Here is a 16,282-nt window from a genome sequence, read left to right as displayed (position 1 = left end):
TAAAGAAAGCCTCAGCACTAATACAAGGTATGTAAGCATCAAATTATGAGAAATGGCCGCATGAGAGACGCGTTGAGAATTGGCAAAGGTTGAAGTTTGGATCGATGTCACTAGCGGCGGGCGGCGTGAGCTGTGAGCCGCGGAAGAAAGTTTTCTAGGCTGGTCCACACCATTCTAAGATCCAGATTCGAAACTTCGCGAGAGGGCATCGCCAGCGACCCAGCTTGCCAGCCCTACCATGCAAAGTTAGCGTGTACCCTCGAAGCCAAATTCCGTCTGTGACAGGTGGACTACGCTGTTTGCAATGGGCAGTAATCTCATTTTGTGACAACAAGAAGTAGCTAGGCGTGGGCTGAGACTAGGCAAATTGCTGGTTGGCACATGTAGTGAGGCAGCATGCCGGACACGACGAGAGAGAGGATCAACCGATGCAGGTTTAAGAAATCTGTCGGCTAGACCTCGCTGGAAAATCTCGACCCCCCAGTGCCATATTGCTGTTCCCACCTTTCGTTGGGAAAGAGGAGGAGCGAAGCAGTTGCCAACTGCCAGGTTCCTTCCCACGGCACTGGAGGCCAGTCTCTTCCTCTACTGACAGAGAGGCGCTGATGCCTGTCGCGCAACCAGGATTTGACCCACATGCACCTTGAATCAATCCTCTTTGCCTCTGCTACTCCAACTGCTTTCAATGAGCATCACCACATCGTCTCCCCTTGCGCAACAATGGCCCATCTCGCCAACCCTCTGGCGACCACGTCGCAATTGTACCAGCACACCGTCCTGTCTTCCCTACCACAGGATCTCCAGGAATCCATCTTCATCGCCACGCAATGCCTTACGCAAGCCGCGGGACAGCTTCTCGACCTACCCCAGTCTGTGACGGCACGAGCCAACGTTATTCTCGCGAGGTACTGGCTTGTAGATTCGCCAATGGCACATGAATTCAGCGTGCGATTCTCTACCAGCCACCGTCTCCCAACATGTCCAACTATGGTAGCTAACACTTGCCAGGACGCCTCAGCAGCAGCAATCTATCTCGTCGCAAAAGTCGGCCCCATTCCTCGATCACCACGCGACGTGTCTAACGTATACGCATACCTCCTTTCCTCGAGCTCTACACTCTTTAAAACTGGACATGTGCCTAAAAATGACCCGAAGACATATTACCAATCCGAAGCCGATTACTTCTCATTCCAGAACCGCCTCCTCGCACTTGAATCGCGCATCCTCTATGCCTTGACATTCAACACCCATGCTGCACTCCCGCACGCCTTGGCTATAACCTACCTCCAAACAATGGACTTTTTATCCCAGCCAAAATCCAGCATCTCACGAAAGACGATTCAGCATCTCAACACGGCGCTGCTAAGCCCGCAGATGTTATACCTTACCCACCAGCCGAATGCGCTTGCCACTGCAGCAATATACAACGCTGCGAGAGACGTAGGGGCTAAGATGCCAGACTGTGATTGGTGGGAGGTTTTTGACGTGGACAGAGAGGAGTTGGGATTCCTCGTAGTTGGCATGAGGAGTGTTGAGGGGTGGTTTCGACAAAGAAAAGAGGAGACACCCGAACTATTTAAGGGAATGCTGACCAGGAAATTGATCGAGGGAGAGATGAGGAAGAGGGGATTACAGGTAACCAACGGTGAAGGGAAGGAGGACGAGGAGGATGAGGTTATGAAGATAATGGACAACCGATAAAGAAAAGGCGTATCATTTCTCAACCTCAGCATTACGAATGCCTTGCAAGGGCTCCAGCCACAGCGTTCGATTTCCACGCCGTCTGATGGAGCCGAGTCTTTAGTTTCATCTACAGTCTTTGAATTACGCTTCACAGATTAGAGATGACAAGGGACGACACTCCTTCATACTTCTTTCTGCAGCGGCATAGAGAATGCAATTCATAGCTACAGCTGCGTCCCTGCCGATATCACGTTGATAGGCAATCTTTTCACTATTGAAGAGAAGACAGTCAGCCACCCTTACAATTTCGCTCGGCTAGGACTGGAGAAGTTCCAAGTCTCAACTGAATCTGATTACTACAGCCGGTGCCCGTCCCCGGGATATATTAGGGCCATTGGACGAGTTGCTTTTACATCAAATGTGAACCACCGCGGGTCGGACTACATATCTCCTGAAGCACTCATTTAACTACACCCGGACTCTCTCAAGTTTAACAAAGTCGACAGTGGTTGAAATTGGTTGGGACTATGTACTACTGAAGCCAGGTATTTACGATGTTTGCCGCCCTGTCTTGACGAAAATGCACACTTTACTGCTGGTCAGGGTCGACATCCATGAACTCGGTTCCCATGGCAATCTCATCGTACCAGATCTGACGAAAGCCTTGGTTGCCCTTCATATAGCCGTCGTCATGCCAGCTGTTCGCATACAATCCCACACGAAACTGGAAAACGCTGTCATCATCAATGGTTGTGGCAGTGTTGTATCTCTCAACCACCTTGTTTCCGTCGAGCCAAATCTTGAAGAATCCAGAGCCGTCACTGGCCCACTTGACCTGCATAATTACCTTGTGCCACTGTCCCGCACTGATCTGGCCAAGGTTTCGAAGGGTGTCGATGTTCCTACCGCAGTTCGGCTGGCGATAGTGGCCAGTCACAATTCGAGAGAACAGCTGATTCCCTTGCACCCACACCATGGTACTCGGCATCCAGTCATCTCCACCGCAGCCTGCTCCAGGGCGGTTGGCAATGAACTGGGCGATGTTGTAGGACTGGTCTTGGAAGTCCCACGTGTCGGAGAGACGAAATGCAAAGCCATAGAAGGAAGAATCGCCGCGTTTGTAGCCGTAGTTGTGGTCGACCTCGGCGTGGTAGCGGTTATGGTAGTTGGAGTCGTAGGTCTGTGTCATCTTGAGAGCGGAGCTGCCCTTGTAGACGACGTTGGTAACCTGGTCGACGGTTCCTTTGTGCTCTTTGCGAACATAGTCCCAGCCGTTGAGAGTGCCGGAATTGTAAAACGTTCGGGAGGCCAGCGCTCCGGGGGGGGTGACGAGGGCCAGGGAGGCAGCGATGACATGTTTGATAGCAACCATGATGAAGACGAACGATGACGATATGACTAGGGGCTGGTGCGAATTGGTTGGCAAGGCCTTGGGATTTGCGACCTTGAGGGATGCTATTTATAGGGAGGATGGGTTTCAAAGTAAATGCAAAAGTAGTTTTGCCTTGCCGTTGGTTGTTGTATTCCTCCGCTAGTCACGTCGTGTGGGCGCTGCAGGACCATTAACCCGATAGGTCTTGGTCAAGGGGACAAGGATGTGGTTTGCCGGCGTAGATATTCATCTTGAGCGACAGAATTCAGACCAAGGGCCGAGTTCGATGTCAAGGTAGCGTGTCCATATTGCCTAGTTGTTAACCAAAGCTGACAGTGAGGGCGTATCGCCAGTCACCGCTAGCGACCAATGTTACCATATCAAGCTTGGGCTCGGCGCGGGGTTACATTCATTGACCGTCGTGGCGCAAACATGGATCCTAGATGCTTCCCTGTTCGGTTCGATGTCGGTCGGAAAAGGCAGCATTCTGTGAATAATGGCAGTGGAGGCTGATGGTGAACCAGATGCTGGACCGAGACGATGGACCAGCCGCCGTCTTGGCAGCCTTGGTCCAGGGGGGTAAGCCGGCTCATTGGCCAGTCATGTGCCGCCTAAATCGTGGTTCGGGATTCGATTCGCGGATTAATTGTTCTGCGTCGGTTAGTCGACTACGGAGTATTTGGGGTCAATATGTATGTGCGTGCGGGTCAGAACGATCCGCAGAAACCTACCGCTTTCCTATTCTTCTAATCTCTTTAGCTGCCCAATGGCTCGTGTGGCCTCTTCTGCCATACAATTTTCTTTGAGTCGGGAAGCCAAGGCGGTCTTGTATTATTTCCCAGCTATCCTAGTGACCACTTTCTTGACCCCGTCCCATCGCTAGATGTGTGTTGAGAGGTCGCCTGATAATGGCTATCCTCGACCAGCTTTCTCTCTTGAGGGACACGCTCCGTCGCTTTGAAGACTTTTACCGAGTTACAGACGGAGGTAGTTTACGCGACAGTGGTACAATCGTCAGGCATCCCCTTTCACACATGGTCATCGTATCGACAGGTATCCCGTCTCTGATGAACGGCGTAGGTGACGGCGCCTAAGCTTTAGGTAGCGTCATCGTGTCCTGATAGTACAAAGAGTCAACTACACCTCCATGCGCGAAGTAGGAAGAAGGGTTGGTGATTGCGTTGTCGTTGTCGTTAGAGATCCTGTTTTCTGCCTGGATCTGCTAATGGAACTCGTCCAAGACGAATATCAGCGGCTACAGGCAGAAAACAGAATCTCTAGCTACAGCGGGAACGCAATCACTGATCCTTCCGCCTACTTCGCCTATGAAGGTGTAGTTGCTGCCGTTACCTCGGAGCGAACATCCCTGGCGAAGCCATCACTGGACTTCAATTTCCAACCCTCAAGCCACCGCTGGCCTCCAATTCCTCCGAACACCAGCACGCACCAAGACCGCCCAGCCGGCACACTGGCAACACATCACCAAAGCCTAGTAGCCAAGGCCAGCGGTAACGGCAGCAACTACACCTGCCATCCCACTTACGCTTGGCAGAGAACGTACTTGAAGCTCATACAGATAGTCGGCCATCTCTCCGTCTTGGTCTATTAGTTACCTGGGCTAAAATGGAATGCCGTTATCATTTCAGTCTAGTCCATCGACGTGACATAGCTCTGCTTGTGCCGTTGGCAGAGGCTACCAGTAGGACGCCGCACATGAAGCACCGCCACAGTAAGCAGGCATCTCATTCCTCCAGGTTGACAGCGTCTTGCTCTCGCCTGTACATCCAAAAGATGCTGTATGAAATTCATGGGGTCTGATGGCCGGTGTCACTATTGGCTGCCTCCTGGCTGACTAGGGATGCTGGACGCTCTGGCATGTGCAGCAAGACGGGACGAGGCGGCCTTCTCCAGCCAGTCACGGCGCTATCCGGCAGCCACGTCCGCCTTCCTCCCTCCACACGGATGCCGGTCCGGACCCGGTGTGGGGTTATTGCCGTGTTGGGAAATTATATCCAAGACGGAAAATGGAAAAACTGTGTGTATACTCCGTAGTGAACCATCAAGTGGTCGAAAGACGGGACAAATATTGCTCATAATCGATCTAATAGCACATCATTTGAAGTACCAATGTCTCTCCCAGCCACTATGAAGGGCATTCGCGTCCGTCAAACGGGCGACTCTTCGGTGCTACGACAGGAAACCGATTTGGCAATTCCAGCCATCGGCGACCGGGACGTGTTGGTCAAAGTCGAATACGCGGGAGTCAACTTCATCGATATATACCAGCGAGCGGGTGTATACCCCATGCCGCTTCCCTTCACAGCCGGTCGCGAAGGATCCGGCACCGTCGTCGGCGTCGGCCCCCATGTCCGCCCGACCACGGACTTCAACGTTGGCGATCGCGTGGCGGTTTTCACGCAGGGAACCATGGCGGAATACGTTTCCGCCGCGGCATCGGGCGTCGCGAAACTGCCCCCCTCGGTATCGACGCAGTCCGGCGCGGCAATCACGCTGCAGGGCCTGACGGCGTGGACAATGGTCCGCGACGCGCATCGGGTGGAAGCCGGACAGGTCGTTCTTGTGCAGGCGGCAGCGGGAGGCACAGGCGGACTCCTTGTGCAAATGTGCAAGCATCTCGGTGCCACGGTAATCGGGACGGTGTCTACGCAGCAGAAGGCGCAGGTGGCGAGAAAACATGGCTGTGACCACGTCATTCTCTACAAAGATGTCAACGTCGAGAGGGAAGTTGATCATTTGACGGATGGGGAGGGCTGCCATGCCGTGCTGAGTGGCGTGGGCGCTGCTACCTTTGAGGCCGATTTGGCTTGCACACGGCGCAAAGGCACGCTGGTGTCGTATGGGAATAGTAGTGGTGTTGTGTCGTCTTTTGGTATTCTGGCGCTGAGCAAGAGGAATGTGAAGCTTGTGAGGCCGACTCTGGCCAATTACATTACAGAAAGAGAGGAGTTTGAAGAAAGATGGCAAGAGTTGTCGGGACTTGTAAGCTCGGGTGCTGTCAAGATAGAGCTGGGAGGCATGTACACGTTGGACACGCTCGGGAGGGCGCAGGATGACCTTGCTTCACAACTGACGACGGGGAAACTTCTTGTAAAGATTGACTAGGTTCCCATGCTGAGAAATACTACATCTATTGCAATTTGTTTCATTCAGTCTGTTGCCAGGTGAGCAACACACTTCATCTCCACCAGTATCTCGGGCCGGGGCAGAGCTCTCACTTCCACCGTTGTCCTGGCCGGCGCCAGCGCACGATCCGGCCAGACGCGGTTCCACTCGTCATTCATGCCCTTGTAGTCCCTTTCCATGTTTACCAAGAAAACACTGACCTCGACGACATTGTTCATATCTGCTTTGCCGTCTGTGGCGCCCTTGATGATTTCGCTCATGTTTGACAGGACGGCCTCGGTTTGCTGCCGAATGTCCAGCTGCAGTGAAGTGCTCCCAGACTCATCCTTTTTATAGTCGGCGCCAGCAAAAGTTCCGTCGCCGCGGCGGGAGGAGGTTCCGGAGACGTAGATGGTGTGGGCGTTGGCGGAGGGGACGATGCGTGCGTGAGGGTAGTTTGCCAGGCCTTGGGCGTGGGCAGAAGGGCGAAAGTAGGGTTTTCCGTTGGGAGAGTCGTGCATTTTTCCAGAACTGAAAGGACTAGCGCGATTATAATTGAGTGAACAAGCAAGATATGGACGGGATTCGAGAGCCGAAACATGCATATTTAGGTATTTATGAGATGTGTAATGTAACTAACAAGAAGGCGTCTGCGGAATTGCCCCGCTCGGATGCATCCGAGTACATATGTCAGTTGAGAGCAGCGAGAAGAGCACGAGGAAAGTGCGACACGGAGAATGTGATGCGCGGCTGCCTCGATTGTTTTTGCACCGCACTGCGTGTAATCAACCACCCCCTAATCACAATCATCATGGCTGCAGTCACCAACTTGAAGGCACGTGAACGGTCCTCAGATTCGTAAACACCTCTCTGCTGTGCACGCCTCCCTCCCTGCCGACGCCGCTTGCCTTGAGGCCGCCAAACGACGTCCCCAACTCCCTCACCAGCCAACAATTCGCCCACACCAAGCCCGCATCGATTCGCTCTCCAACGCGCCGCATCCTTGATACGTCGTTGGTCATGACCACCGCCGCCAGACCATTGGCATTGTCGTTGGCCAGAGCAATTGCCTCGTCTTCTGTCTCAAACGTAGACACAGTAACCACGGGACCAAAAATCTCCTCTTGGATCACCCGGCTCTCCTGGGAAAGCCCCGTCAATACCACGGGGGGTATCCAGTATCCGCCTTGGGGGTCCTCTTCAGGAACAGAACCCAGGTGGAATGTAGCCGACTCCTTTTGCGCCAAAGCCAGGTAAGACCGTATCTTGGAGTAGTGCTCCCTCGAAACCACGGGCCCTAGTGTCCCTCCGCATATATAATTCTGCTTCACATAGCCCACAAAGGCCGGTAGAAACTCCTCATATCGAGAGCGGTGAATGTAAATCCTCGATCCGCAGAGGCATATCTGGCCGCTGTTTTCGAAAGCAGCCCTGGCCGCGAGACGGACCGCCTTGCCCATCTCGACATCCTCAAAGATCAAGTTGGGATTCTTCCCCCCCAGCTCCAGGGAGATGTGCTTGCCCACGTCGGCAGCCGTATCCTGCCGGATGCGGATCCCCGTGCCCACGCCGCCTGTGAATGAAACCCCGCGGACTTTGGGAGACGTGACGAGTGCCGAGCCCGCCGTGGCCCCTTTGCCAAACACCATGTTGATCACGCCGGGGGGGAGCTTGGCTTGGCGGAATATCTCGCAAAGTACTTGGCCAGAGTCAGATATGTGGCAAACACGTGCTTCTGCCCCGGGTCCGTGGTGGACTTACAGAAGGCAGTGACGCTCGTCACTTCACTGGGTTTTGCGACGGCAACGCACCCGAATGCCAGGCAGGGCGCAATCTTCCACGTCAGCAGGTACAGCGGCATGTTCCACGGCGTGATGAGGCCGAACACGCCCGCTGGTGACCGGTGCTCATACGCCATGACGGGTGACTCGCCGTCTACGTAGCGGACGGTCCCTTCCTCAGCGAGAATAAACTGGGCAAAATAGCTGTTTGTAGCAGTGTTGGGCGGTGTTAGTCCAAAGTTTTTCATGACGGCGTAGAGGGGGAATTAGGTGCGACGAGGCCATACCTGAAGTTCGTTGCGGCTCTGTCAACCTCGGCTTCTGCCCGAGCCAGCGTCTTGCCCTGGTCTATGCTCTCCCATACAGCAAGCAGATTCTTGTTCTCTTGGATTAGATGGGCGACTTTCTGTAGCAAGCGGGCCCTTTCTTGCCTTGGGGTCCGGGACCAGGAAGGGAACGCAGTGGCTGCCGCATCGACGGCCTGGTCTACGTCTGCTGCGGAGCTAGATGGCACATGAACCAGTACCTTGCCGGTCCTAGGGTTGAAGGACTCTAGCGCGTCGACGGATGAGGAGGCTTTATAGAATTCGTTGGCCACAAAATTTTGTAGACGGAGAGGTTTGGCGGCGGTGGTCTGGAGAAGAGCCTCGGCCGCATCTGGGGTGTCGGCGTTCCAAAGCGTTGCGATCGTGTCCATTTCGGAATAAGGTCATGTGTCATGTGTCATGTGTCATGTATCTTGTTTCGCATCACAGTGTAGAGGCGGCTTGATGCTGTTTTATGCCGTCCGTGACGCCAAGCGGCGTAGCATGTGGTGCTCACACAGACTCGGATGCATCCGAAGCGACCATGGCAGCAGGGATTGAGTAAGAGTGGTGTTGTATTACAGGATTCAAAGGGTCAAACTGGCATTCTACATGCATAGATTACCAAATGAAAAAAAACATGCCACACGATCAAACTTACTACCTTGAAATCAGAATAGGTCTACATGTCAATACTTGTACTCCCTCACCAAATCGTGCAAGCCCAAAAACTCAACCGCATTCCGCCACAACATTGCCTCTCTCCTCTCCTCGGACAAGAATCCCCTCACCCGCTCGTCCGTAGATATCATCTGTCCTGGAAGAGGGACTTCCCCTAACGGAAACGGATAGTCGCTACCCATAATTACACGTTCCGGCCCAATCTTCTTGCACATGTACTCTAACAGGTCCGGGTCGTGCACCAGGCTGTCTATCCAGATGTTCCTCTGACCAAGGGCCACCTGACGTGTCGGCGATACGCCCTCGGCCTTGTGAGCAACCAGATCAGGCCGGCAGTCGTAGCCGTGCTGAATACGCCCAAGGAGAGGGAGATATGCGCCGCCGGCGTGGGCGAAGCAGAGACGCAGCCTGGGGTGGCGGACGAGCACGGCAGACGAGACGACTGCGTGCAGTGCGAGAGCCGTTTCGCTCGGCCTGTAGAATGCAGGCATTAGCGTAAAGTGAGAGAGAAAGTTGTTGTACACGTCGAGGCAGACTCACATCCCAATCAGCCAAGCAGACCAGTAGTTGGCCCATCTCTTGTTCTCCCTGGCGAGCTCGTAGCCTAGCGGATGCACAAAAACAGCCATGTCCAACTCCTCGCATGCTTTCCAAAACGGCTCCATGTCCAGGTCGTCCAGCTCCCGTCCGTTTATCTCGGTGCCAATCTCGACGCCTCTTAGCCCCAGGCCCTTTACGCGCTTCAACTCCTCCACGGCGGCGGCAACGTCCTGCAGAGGCACCGTCGCGAGGCCGACGAATCGGCTAGGGTAGACTCGGCAAAGAGAGGCAATGTGGTCGTTTAACAGCCGCGCAAGCATTGCCGCGGGCTTGATGGGTTTGTCGTACGAGAATAGAACTGGAATCGTGCTGAGGACCTGCACGGACACGCCGCTTGCATCCATTTCTTTGATGCGAGTCTCGGGGTCGAAGCAATTGGCTTCGACGGTCCGGAAAAACCGCCTTCCAACATACATGTCCAACTTTTGGGACGGGGAACTCGATTCGGAAGAGGATGGAGATGGCTTGTGAAGTCGTAAATTGATCCATTCGTTGCGATTTGACGAGTCGTCAAATTGCGACATGTCTGGTAATGAAGGGGGCATGATGTGTGTGTGAATGTCGATTCTGAACCCCGTCTTGGAGGGATACGTCCCTTCAATGTGTGAAGTGTGTGAAGCGAATTCCTTGTCAGTGTTTCCGGACATGCAATCGCATGCGGCAACTTTGATCAACGGCTCGTGGAACTGCATGTTGGGTAACCTGGCGCTGGAGGAGGGAGGCGATGCGATCAAGCTCATCTTGAAGAGTTCAGAGACACAACAAGTCAGTGTATTCATCCATGAGGTCTTATGTAGGCCGTCTGTCTCCGGTCCAGCTCGTAGGAGGGATTTCCAAAGCCGTCATACTTTGCGTATACACGGATGTATCCGATACTCCATCAGCCGGAACCGGCCCGGCCACCGTCCGCCGAATGCCGCAACTATTATAGGATGAGGAGGGCTGCAGCAGATGAAACGTGCCAACTTGACTGTGCTTATGCTCTCTCTCGTCCATCTAGAGTGTTGAAGATTGATACTTGTTGTACCTGTCTGAAACAGCCAGCCATCATCTGAACAAGAAGCTCGCCCTGACAAGTCCCCCCAAGCATGGCTCCCACAGCCGGTGAAGCACTTCTTGCAGGGCCACTTGTCCTGTCATCCTGGCTGTCTACCAATGCTGCAAACTTAAAGCCCCCGGTGAATAATCAATGCCTGTACTCGGGTAAGGACTTCATTTTAATGGCAGTTGGAGGCCCAAACACAAGAAGTGACTATCATGGTATGTCAATGGCCTTGATGTCGAGAAGCATCGCTAACAGAGCCTTGAACAGTCAATCAGACAGAAGTACCAAAACCTTGCCAATCCTGACAGAATATTACTAATTCCATGGACAGGAATGGTTTTACCAGCTCAAAGGCGATATGCTATTAAAAATCGTCGAGAACGGCAGTCAGTTCCGCGATGTTCATATCCGCGAGGGTGAAATGTTCCTCCTCCCCGGTAAGTCTGTCAACAAAAGATCGCAAATGGTTCGAGGCCATTAACCCAGAGCTATAAATAAAAAGGCAACACTCCTCACTCGCCGATTCGATACAAAGATACCGTTGGCCTCGTCATGGAAAGAACTCGGCCAAAGGAGAGCATCGACCAATTGCAATGGTATTGCCCTAATAAAAAAGCACACAGCGAGGAGCCAGTCATTATTCGGCATGAACAATTTTACTGTGAAGATATTGAGACACAGCTGAAGCTTGTGATTGATGACTGGATGACCAACGAGGAGACTCGCAAGTGTAGAGAATGTGGCCAGACGGCACCGCCATATTGACATATGTGGGAGTTGGAGGAAGTTATTTCCGCCTGAATAAAATTCTTTACCGCCGCCCTTTTTTTTTCATCTGGATTGTTCCCGATTTCTACCTCAGCTGACCCCATCTTCGTATAAGTTGGTAGATGCCAATGCAGTTGTTGGTGTAAATGCTGCTAGGTCTAGCATGAATGACATTGTAAAATCGTCATCTCCCATCTCGCTTCCACCAGCTTGAAATAAGCCTGACAAATCAGGGCTGAGTGAATTACAAGGAGCTGATGGTTTCTGCCGCTTAGATTTACGATGGATATCGCGAGTATCGTCTGTGTCACGGCAATGTCCGGTAGCTGAGCCAAGACCCCCGTTGCTCAAGGACCGGTTTGAGCTGGAGAGCCGATAGTAGATCTCATCCCCAGATAGAGGTGTGAATCCGTCAAATGTCTTGCCAAAGGTCTCATGTCTATCCAACTCGGATTTGGTAAGTCGCATATCGTCTTCCGTGAGCTTCTGATACTTTTTGATCTCCGGCCACTGGATTTTGATCTTTCGCAACATTTCTAATCCCATGTGAACATCATCCCAAGCCTTATTACTAAAACTTTCATTCCGTACTAGACGCATGCAGTGCAACAAGACCTTGGAGCCCACATATATTGACCGGCTTTGCTGAATCATAAAATGGCTTGCGGGAACGGTATCTAAGACCTTTGGTGTAAGCCGAATGCAATTGGATGCAGCCTCCGCACAGCGAAGGTAGATTTGGGGGTCTTCAATACGGAACATTTCAATGAATTGACGATAGAGAAGTACCACGCCGATGAAATACGAAGACACGGCAATAGTCTGCAGGCCCATTCGCTGCGGATCATCTGGGTTATTCCTCATGTTTGGAAGAACCTGCTTCTCATAATACTGTTCCAGCTCCATGTCGTGGTTCTTGAGACGAGAAACCAATATTTCGTTGGAGTCGCTCTTGTCAGTGTGTTGGAGCTTTCGAAATGAGCGTACAGACTTGTAAATCTTGCCCATAGTGATGTGAAATCCTGTTATGACGGAGAACCATGGGTCAACCTCATCCTCCGAGACTGATATGTGGCTTTCTCCGTCATCGGTAGAACTCACGTCGCACTCCACATCATCGATAGCGAGCGGCTTGAGCAGGACCGTCGAAAGAGATCGGTCGAGTATGTACAGGCACCACCATATGGCGCTGTGCCCGCCTGGTGAATCGACAGACTCATTGCTCGACGAAGCACCATCATACAAATCTAATCCTTGGTACAGTCGTATAGCATGACCTGTCGTGACCCATGCTTCAGTCACCTGGCCAGCCTCCGCCAAGTACAGACTTAAAAGCCCATGTGCAATGACTGAGTTGATGCGAGCGAGTTTGTCAGCTTTGCATGACTTGAGAGACAGTTGTGAATTCGCATGCGATGAGATCAAATCCCCAAGGTCGAGCGATTTATATCCTCTCACCTCGGGCAATTCGAAGACGGCGTGGTCGTCGGGCAAAATGGAAGCAGAGACGGCCAGAAGAGCATATAGAACAGGCATGAAGCCGCTTCCGTCTTGCCCCGTGGCAGCCCACTGATCTAACTGGTGTCGAAATTCAGGTTCTCTAATGATGGGAAATATTGAGTAGGTTTTGTGATAAAACTGGCCAACCAAGACGTCGATCAAGGTCCGTGGCAAGCTTGAAACGTCTTCGAAATTGCTCTGGGGACTAGGTGGCTCCTCTAGCACAAGGGTTTCGTCACAGTTATACAGCATCTGATCAAGTTCATTGAAGCCACTTGGCAGTGTATATTCACCTGTTGATGAACCTAGACTCTTGTGCTGGTCTGGAGTCTTGTTGACAGAGTCTTCTTTATCGGTCCCAGGTGTTGTATTACCAGTGGCCGATGCTTGCTGCATGTCACCGACAGGGCCTCCCTGGAGACTGTTGCAGAATGCTGGTCCTCCAGTCTCAGCTTCAGCTGTAGTTGATTCTCCATTTGCGCAACGACCAGCCGAGTTATGTTCCTGCAGCTTTTTCTCCATTGACATCAGTCGGCTTTCGAGTTTCATGACATACCTATGAACTCAGGTTAGCACTGTACTCCATCTGCGTCAAACTTCCCACAATGGACTCGGTCTTACTGAGGATCGGCCATCCGCATGTTACTGGACGGCTCAGCGTAGGCACAATCTGCCTGGCTCTTATTACAGCTTCTGCAAGGCTGCTCTCCGTCACATTTGATCTTCTTTCTACGGCATGGCTGGCAGGCCCGCCAGACTCTCTGGCGTTCATACATAGCGAATCAAGACCAAAGCAAGCATCGAATACAGCTTCGTAGTAGTTGTTGTTGGAAATGAGGGGGTCTGATTGCGAGATCTTGGGATGGTCGTCCGCTGCGGATCTCCACCCCCGCATACGAACATATCCGATTAGTAGCCTTTCGGCCGTGCCTTGGATCTTGCCGTACGGAACACATCCGAAAGGAAAAACGACGTGAATGAAATTATGAGAAAATGTGCCGAAAACGTGTCGCAGCTCTTTGACTTGCGGCTTTTAGTTTAATGAATGTGGAGAAGATGTTCCTTCCGAATCAAAGGCACCGAGAACTATTAATCTGAATTAGTTCTTCCAATGGTGCATTACCCGCCACCAATTCCTCAAGCAGCCAAAATGGGCTGGACTAGACTGAAACTCGCTTGAGGCTCAACACACTCGTCATAAAACCTGAGTAGGACCGTATTGGACTGATGACGGGAATATTGGGATGCTTCACCCAGGTTTAGGTGCAAGACTCCAACTAGCAGTTGTGTCACTGCAGAACGCATTCGGCGAAGATCAAGCCTGCATCTGCGTATGTTCCCTCAAGCACTAACGGCAGAGATGGTGTCAATCGTAACACAGTCGCTCTAGATGTCCTGGCTTCTTCGCTATCTGCGGTTCCATCATTGGGTCCACGTGCGTTTGATAGACGTGCTGTGACCAACAGAAACAAGACAGCAAATAGCGCTTCTTTTCATCATGAGGAACCTCCTTGCCCTGCACCAACAAAATGTCTCATTTGCGAGGTCTTCAGTCAAACCCCATGCGTGGGGGTGGCTGATCAATCGAAGCTGAAGAAGATCCCTGGTATATACTATGTGGTCAGGGCCAATCGTGTCTCAATGCTTTGCACCAGAAGTGACTGCCTGACAACGCCTCTTGTACGGAGTAGAAAGTTCATATTTGCATTCCGACTGATGTTGGGGCTGCATGCTGGGGAGAATATCCCTCCCATCCGCCCCGTGGCACGGAGTAGTTTGAGTTCAACTAATGCACAAGGACGAAATCAGATCGACTTGCACTTGCAGAATTTCCCAATTAATCGTCTGTGGGTGGATGATGTGCAAAATATGGGCCATTGAACCTGAAACCCAGCAATCAAACAAAACAAGCTCCCTTCGTTAAGTGGCTCGTCCACGTCAACTTAGTCGCTGACGGGTCATCTGAAGCTGCAAAATGCATGTACTGGCAAGCCGATATGAACCTGAACTCGGTTGGGAAGACAATCAATCAAGCCACTGCCCGAACTTCATAATGCGAAGCGGGGTAGAAATGAAAGGAAGGAGGGAAGCAAGGAAGGAAGCACAACAAGCAACGCGCGATCATGAATCGTTCCCTCCTCGATTCAAATGGTGGAGACTCAGCTCCTCGCCAGCAAATACGCTTGATGACCACACAACATGCAGTACCCCGTACTCCGTGCTCCGTACATACAACTGATTCGATCACTATTACATGCCCATGCTGGGAAAGGCACTCTGTGGCGTATTGCCAAGGTGCCAAGATCAGACAAGAAAGTAGTCTAATCAAGCCTCGACATTCGACTGCAGGAGTGTCCAAATCTCGCCATCAATATGCCCTGCAAGCAGTTTCGACGATAAGGTGATGCATACCGAGCATTTGATCGACTTTGCCGAGATGAAGATGAAGATGACTCGTCGATGCTCGCTCGAAGTTCCCTGCATGCAAACACGAAGCATGGTTGGCGGTGGGATCCTTCCATCCCAGATGAGAGTCCAAGCGCCGAGCTTTGCCGGACAGTCGACGGATGATCAAGACGCTAGTTATCATAGCAGTAAGCCCTATTTTCATCAGAATGGCATTTCAGCTGCGAATGCAACAAGCCATAAAGATGCAGTGGCGTATGGCCGTCAAGCTAGGTACACAGAGATACCAAAGAAACAACAAGAAGGGCAATCCTGGAGGACCCAGAATGCTCAAACATAAACCATTGTCGCATTCTAGGACATACTTACCAAAGAAGTCTCCTGAGACTTAACAATCTTGAAGCCTGTGTGCTTCACGACTGTTGGCAAAGCTGTTCGACCACGATCGCAAGGCCCTTTGCTGGCAGCAGAGCTGGCTTCAGCACCGGACGAATACAGGCGACTTCGGCTTATTCTCTGTTTTGGGAGGCATTGCAGCAAACAACAGTGGAGGCATTGGAGTCGCAGATTTGTGGCAGACAATGCTTTATGCTCAGACAAGCACCCAGACACGCTGTCGAGATGACGGCAACAAGGCATGCTGGGGCAGGTCTAGGAGACGGCAGTAATGTCTGGACAAGGAATGCAGTTCATCAGGGCTCTCCACTTCACCTACTTTGACCCTGGGTCCAGATACTCATTGCAAATCCCCTTGGCGTAACTGCACCACGGTTCCTACGGCAGGGAATGCACGGCACTGACGGCTGAGGCGGAATTTAGCGCTTCTGCGCATGGATTTGCCAAAACACGGAACTGGAACCAGTGTCGCTAGGTCACGGGGAATCTTGTTTCATCGATGGCGAACGAGGACAGCAGTGTCGTGGTCAACGGTCGAAACAGAACGGCTGAGACTGTTCATTTCTCTTTTGTCTACGCAGTAGGACGACCAGACCTGCCGATGACGCGGGCTTCGAAAACC

General features: G+C 52.1%; 9 protein-coding genes across 9 annotated transcripts; 4 read left to right on the top strand and 5 right to left on the bottom strand.

Moving 5' to 3' along the window:
• Positions 1 to 720: 720 nt before the first annotated feature.
• On the top strand, positions 721 to 1,701 carry G6M90_00g022080 (uncharacterized protein; the record flags this gene model as incomplete). Its single annotated transcript, XM_066129887.1, has 2 exons — positions 721 to 945; positions 1,009 to 1,701. The coding sequence occupies 2 exons, from the start codon at positions 721 to 723 to the stop codon at positions 1,699 to 1,701; spliced, it is 918 nt and encodes a 305-aa protein (XP_065985845.1).
• Positions 1,702 to 2,272: 571 nt separating this feature from the next.
• On the bottom strand, positions 2,273 to 3,055 carry G6M90_00g022070 (uncharacterized protein; the record flags this gene model as incomplete). The annotated part of the gene is made up of 1 exon (XM_014692860.1): positions 2,273 to 3,055. One exon carries the CDS (start codon positions 3,053 to 3,055, stop codon positions 2,273 to 2,275), a length of 783 nt encoding a protein of 260 aa, XP_014548346.1.
• A 1,147-nt stretch (positions 3,056 to 4,202) lies between these two features.
• Positions 4,203 to 4,664, top strand: G6M90_00g022060 (uncharacterized protein; the record flags this gene model as incomplete). The annotated part of the gene is made up of 1 exon (XM_066129886.1): positions 4,203 to 4,664. The coding sequence occupies one exon, from the start codon at positions 4,203 to 4,205 to the stop codon at positions 4,662 to 4,664; it is 462 nt and encodes a 153-aa protein (XP_065985861.1).
• A 536-nt stretch (positions 4,665 to 5,200) lies between these two features.
• On the top strand, positions 5,201 to 6,178 carry G6M90_00g022050 (uncharacterized protein; the record flags this gene model as incomplete). The annotated part of the gene is made up of 1 exon (XM_014692861.1): positions 5,201 to 6,178. One exon carries the CDS (start codon positions 5,201 to 5,203, stop codon positions 6,176 to 6,178), a length of 978 nt encoding a protein of 325 aa, XP_014548347.1.
• Positions 6,179 to 6,222: 44 nt separating this feature from the next.
• On the bottom strand, positions 6,223 to 6,699 carry amnD (2-aminomuconate deaminase; the record flags this gene model as incomplete). The annotated part of the gene is made up of 1 exon (XM_014692862.1): positions 6,223 to 6,699. The coding sequence occupies one exon, from the start codon at positions 6,697 to 6,699 to the stop codon at positions 6,223 to 6,225; it is 477 nt and encodes a 158-aa protein (XP_014548348.1).
• A 300-nt stretch (positions 6,700 to 6,999) lies between these two features.
• ALDH8A1 (2-aminomuconic semialdehyde dehydrogenase) lies at positions 7,000 to 8,656 on the bottom strand (the record flags this gene model as incomplete). The annotated part of the gene is made up of 3 exons (XM_014692863.1): positions 7,000 to 7,877; positions 7,940 to 8,163; positions 8,247 to 8,656. 3 exons carry the CDS (start codon positions 8,654 to 8,656, stop codon positions 7,000 to 7,002), a joined length of 1,512 nt encoding a protein of 503 aa, XP_014548349.1.
• Positions 8,657 to 8,953: 297 nt separating this feature from the next.
• On the bottom strand, positions 8,954 to 10,285 carry acmsd_1 (2-amino-3-carboxymuconate-6-semialdehyde decarboxylase; the record flags this gene model as incomplete). The annotated part of the gene is made up of 2 exons (XM_014692864.1): positions 8,954 to 9,419; positions 9,486 to 10,285. The coding sequence occupies 2 exons, from the start codon at positions 10,283 to 10,285 to the stop codon at positions 8,954 to 8,956; spliced, it is 1,266 nt and encodes a 421-aa protein (XP_014548350.1).
• A 348-nt stretch (positions 10,286 to 10,633) lies between these two features.
• On the top strand, positions 10,634 to 11,355 carry bna1-2 (3-hydroxyanthranilate 3,4-dioxygenase 2; the record flags this gene model as incomplete). Its single annotated transcript, XM_066129885.1, has 4 exons — positions 10,634 to 10,805; positions 10,858 to 10,871; positions 10,922 to 11,027; positions 11,093 to 11,355. The coding sequence occupies 4 exons, from the start codon at positions 10,634 to 10,636 to the stop codon at positions 11,353 to 11,355; spliced, it is 555 nt and encodes a 184-aa protein (XP_065985661.1).
• A 93-nt stretch (positions 11,356 to 11,448) lies between these two features.
• On the bottom strand, positions 11,449 to 13,499 carry G6M90_00g022000 (uncharacterized protein; the record flags this gene model as incomplete). The annotated part of the gene is made up of 2 exons (XM_014692866.1): positions 11,449 to 13,414; positions 13,480 to 13,499. The coding sequence occupies 2 exons, from the start codon at positions 13,497 to 13,499 to the stop codon at positions 11,449 to 11,451; spliced, it is 1,986 nt and encodes a 661-aa protein (XP_014548352.1).
• Positions 13,500 to 16,282: the final 2,783 nt, after the last annotated feature.

The sequence above is a fragment of the Metarhizium brunneum genome, chromosome 1, assembly GCF_013426205.1.
Source record: "Metarhizium brunneum chromosome 1, complete sequence".
In the NCBI taxonomy this organism is placed as follows: Eukaryota; Fungi; Ascomycota; class Sordariomycetes; order Hypocreales; family Clavicipitaceae; genus Metarhizium; species Metarhizium brunneum.
The sequence above is the reverse complement of the archived record's forward strand: the minus strand, read 5'-3'. Positions and strand labels throughout refer to the sequence as shown.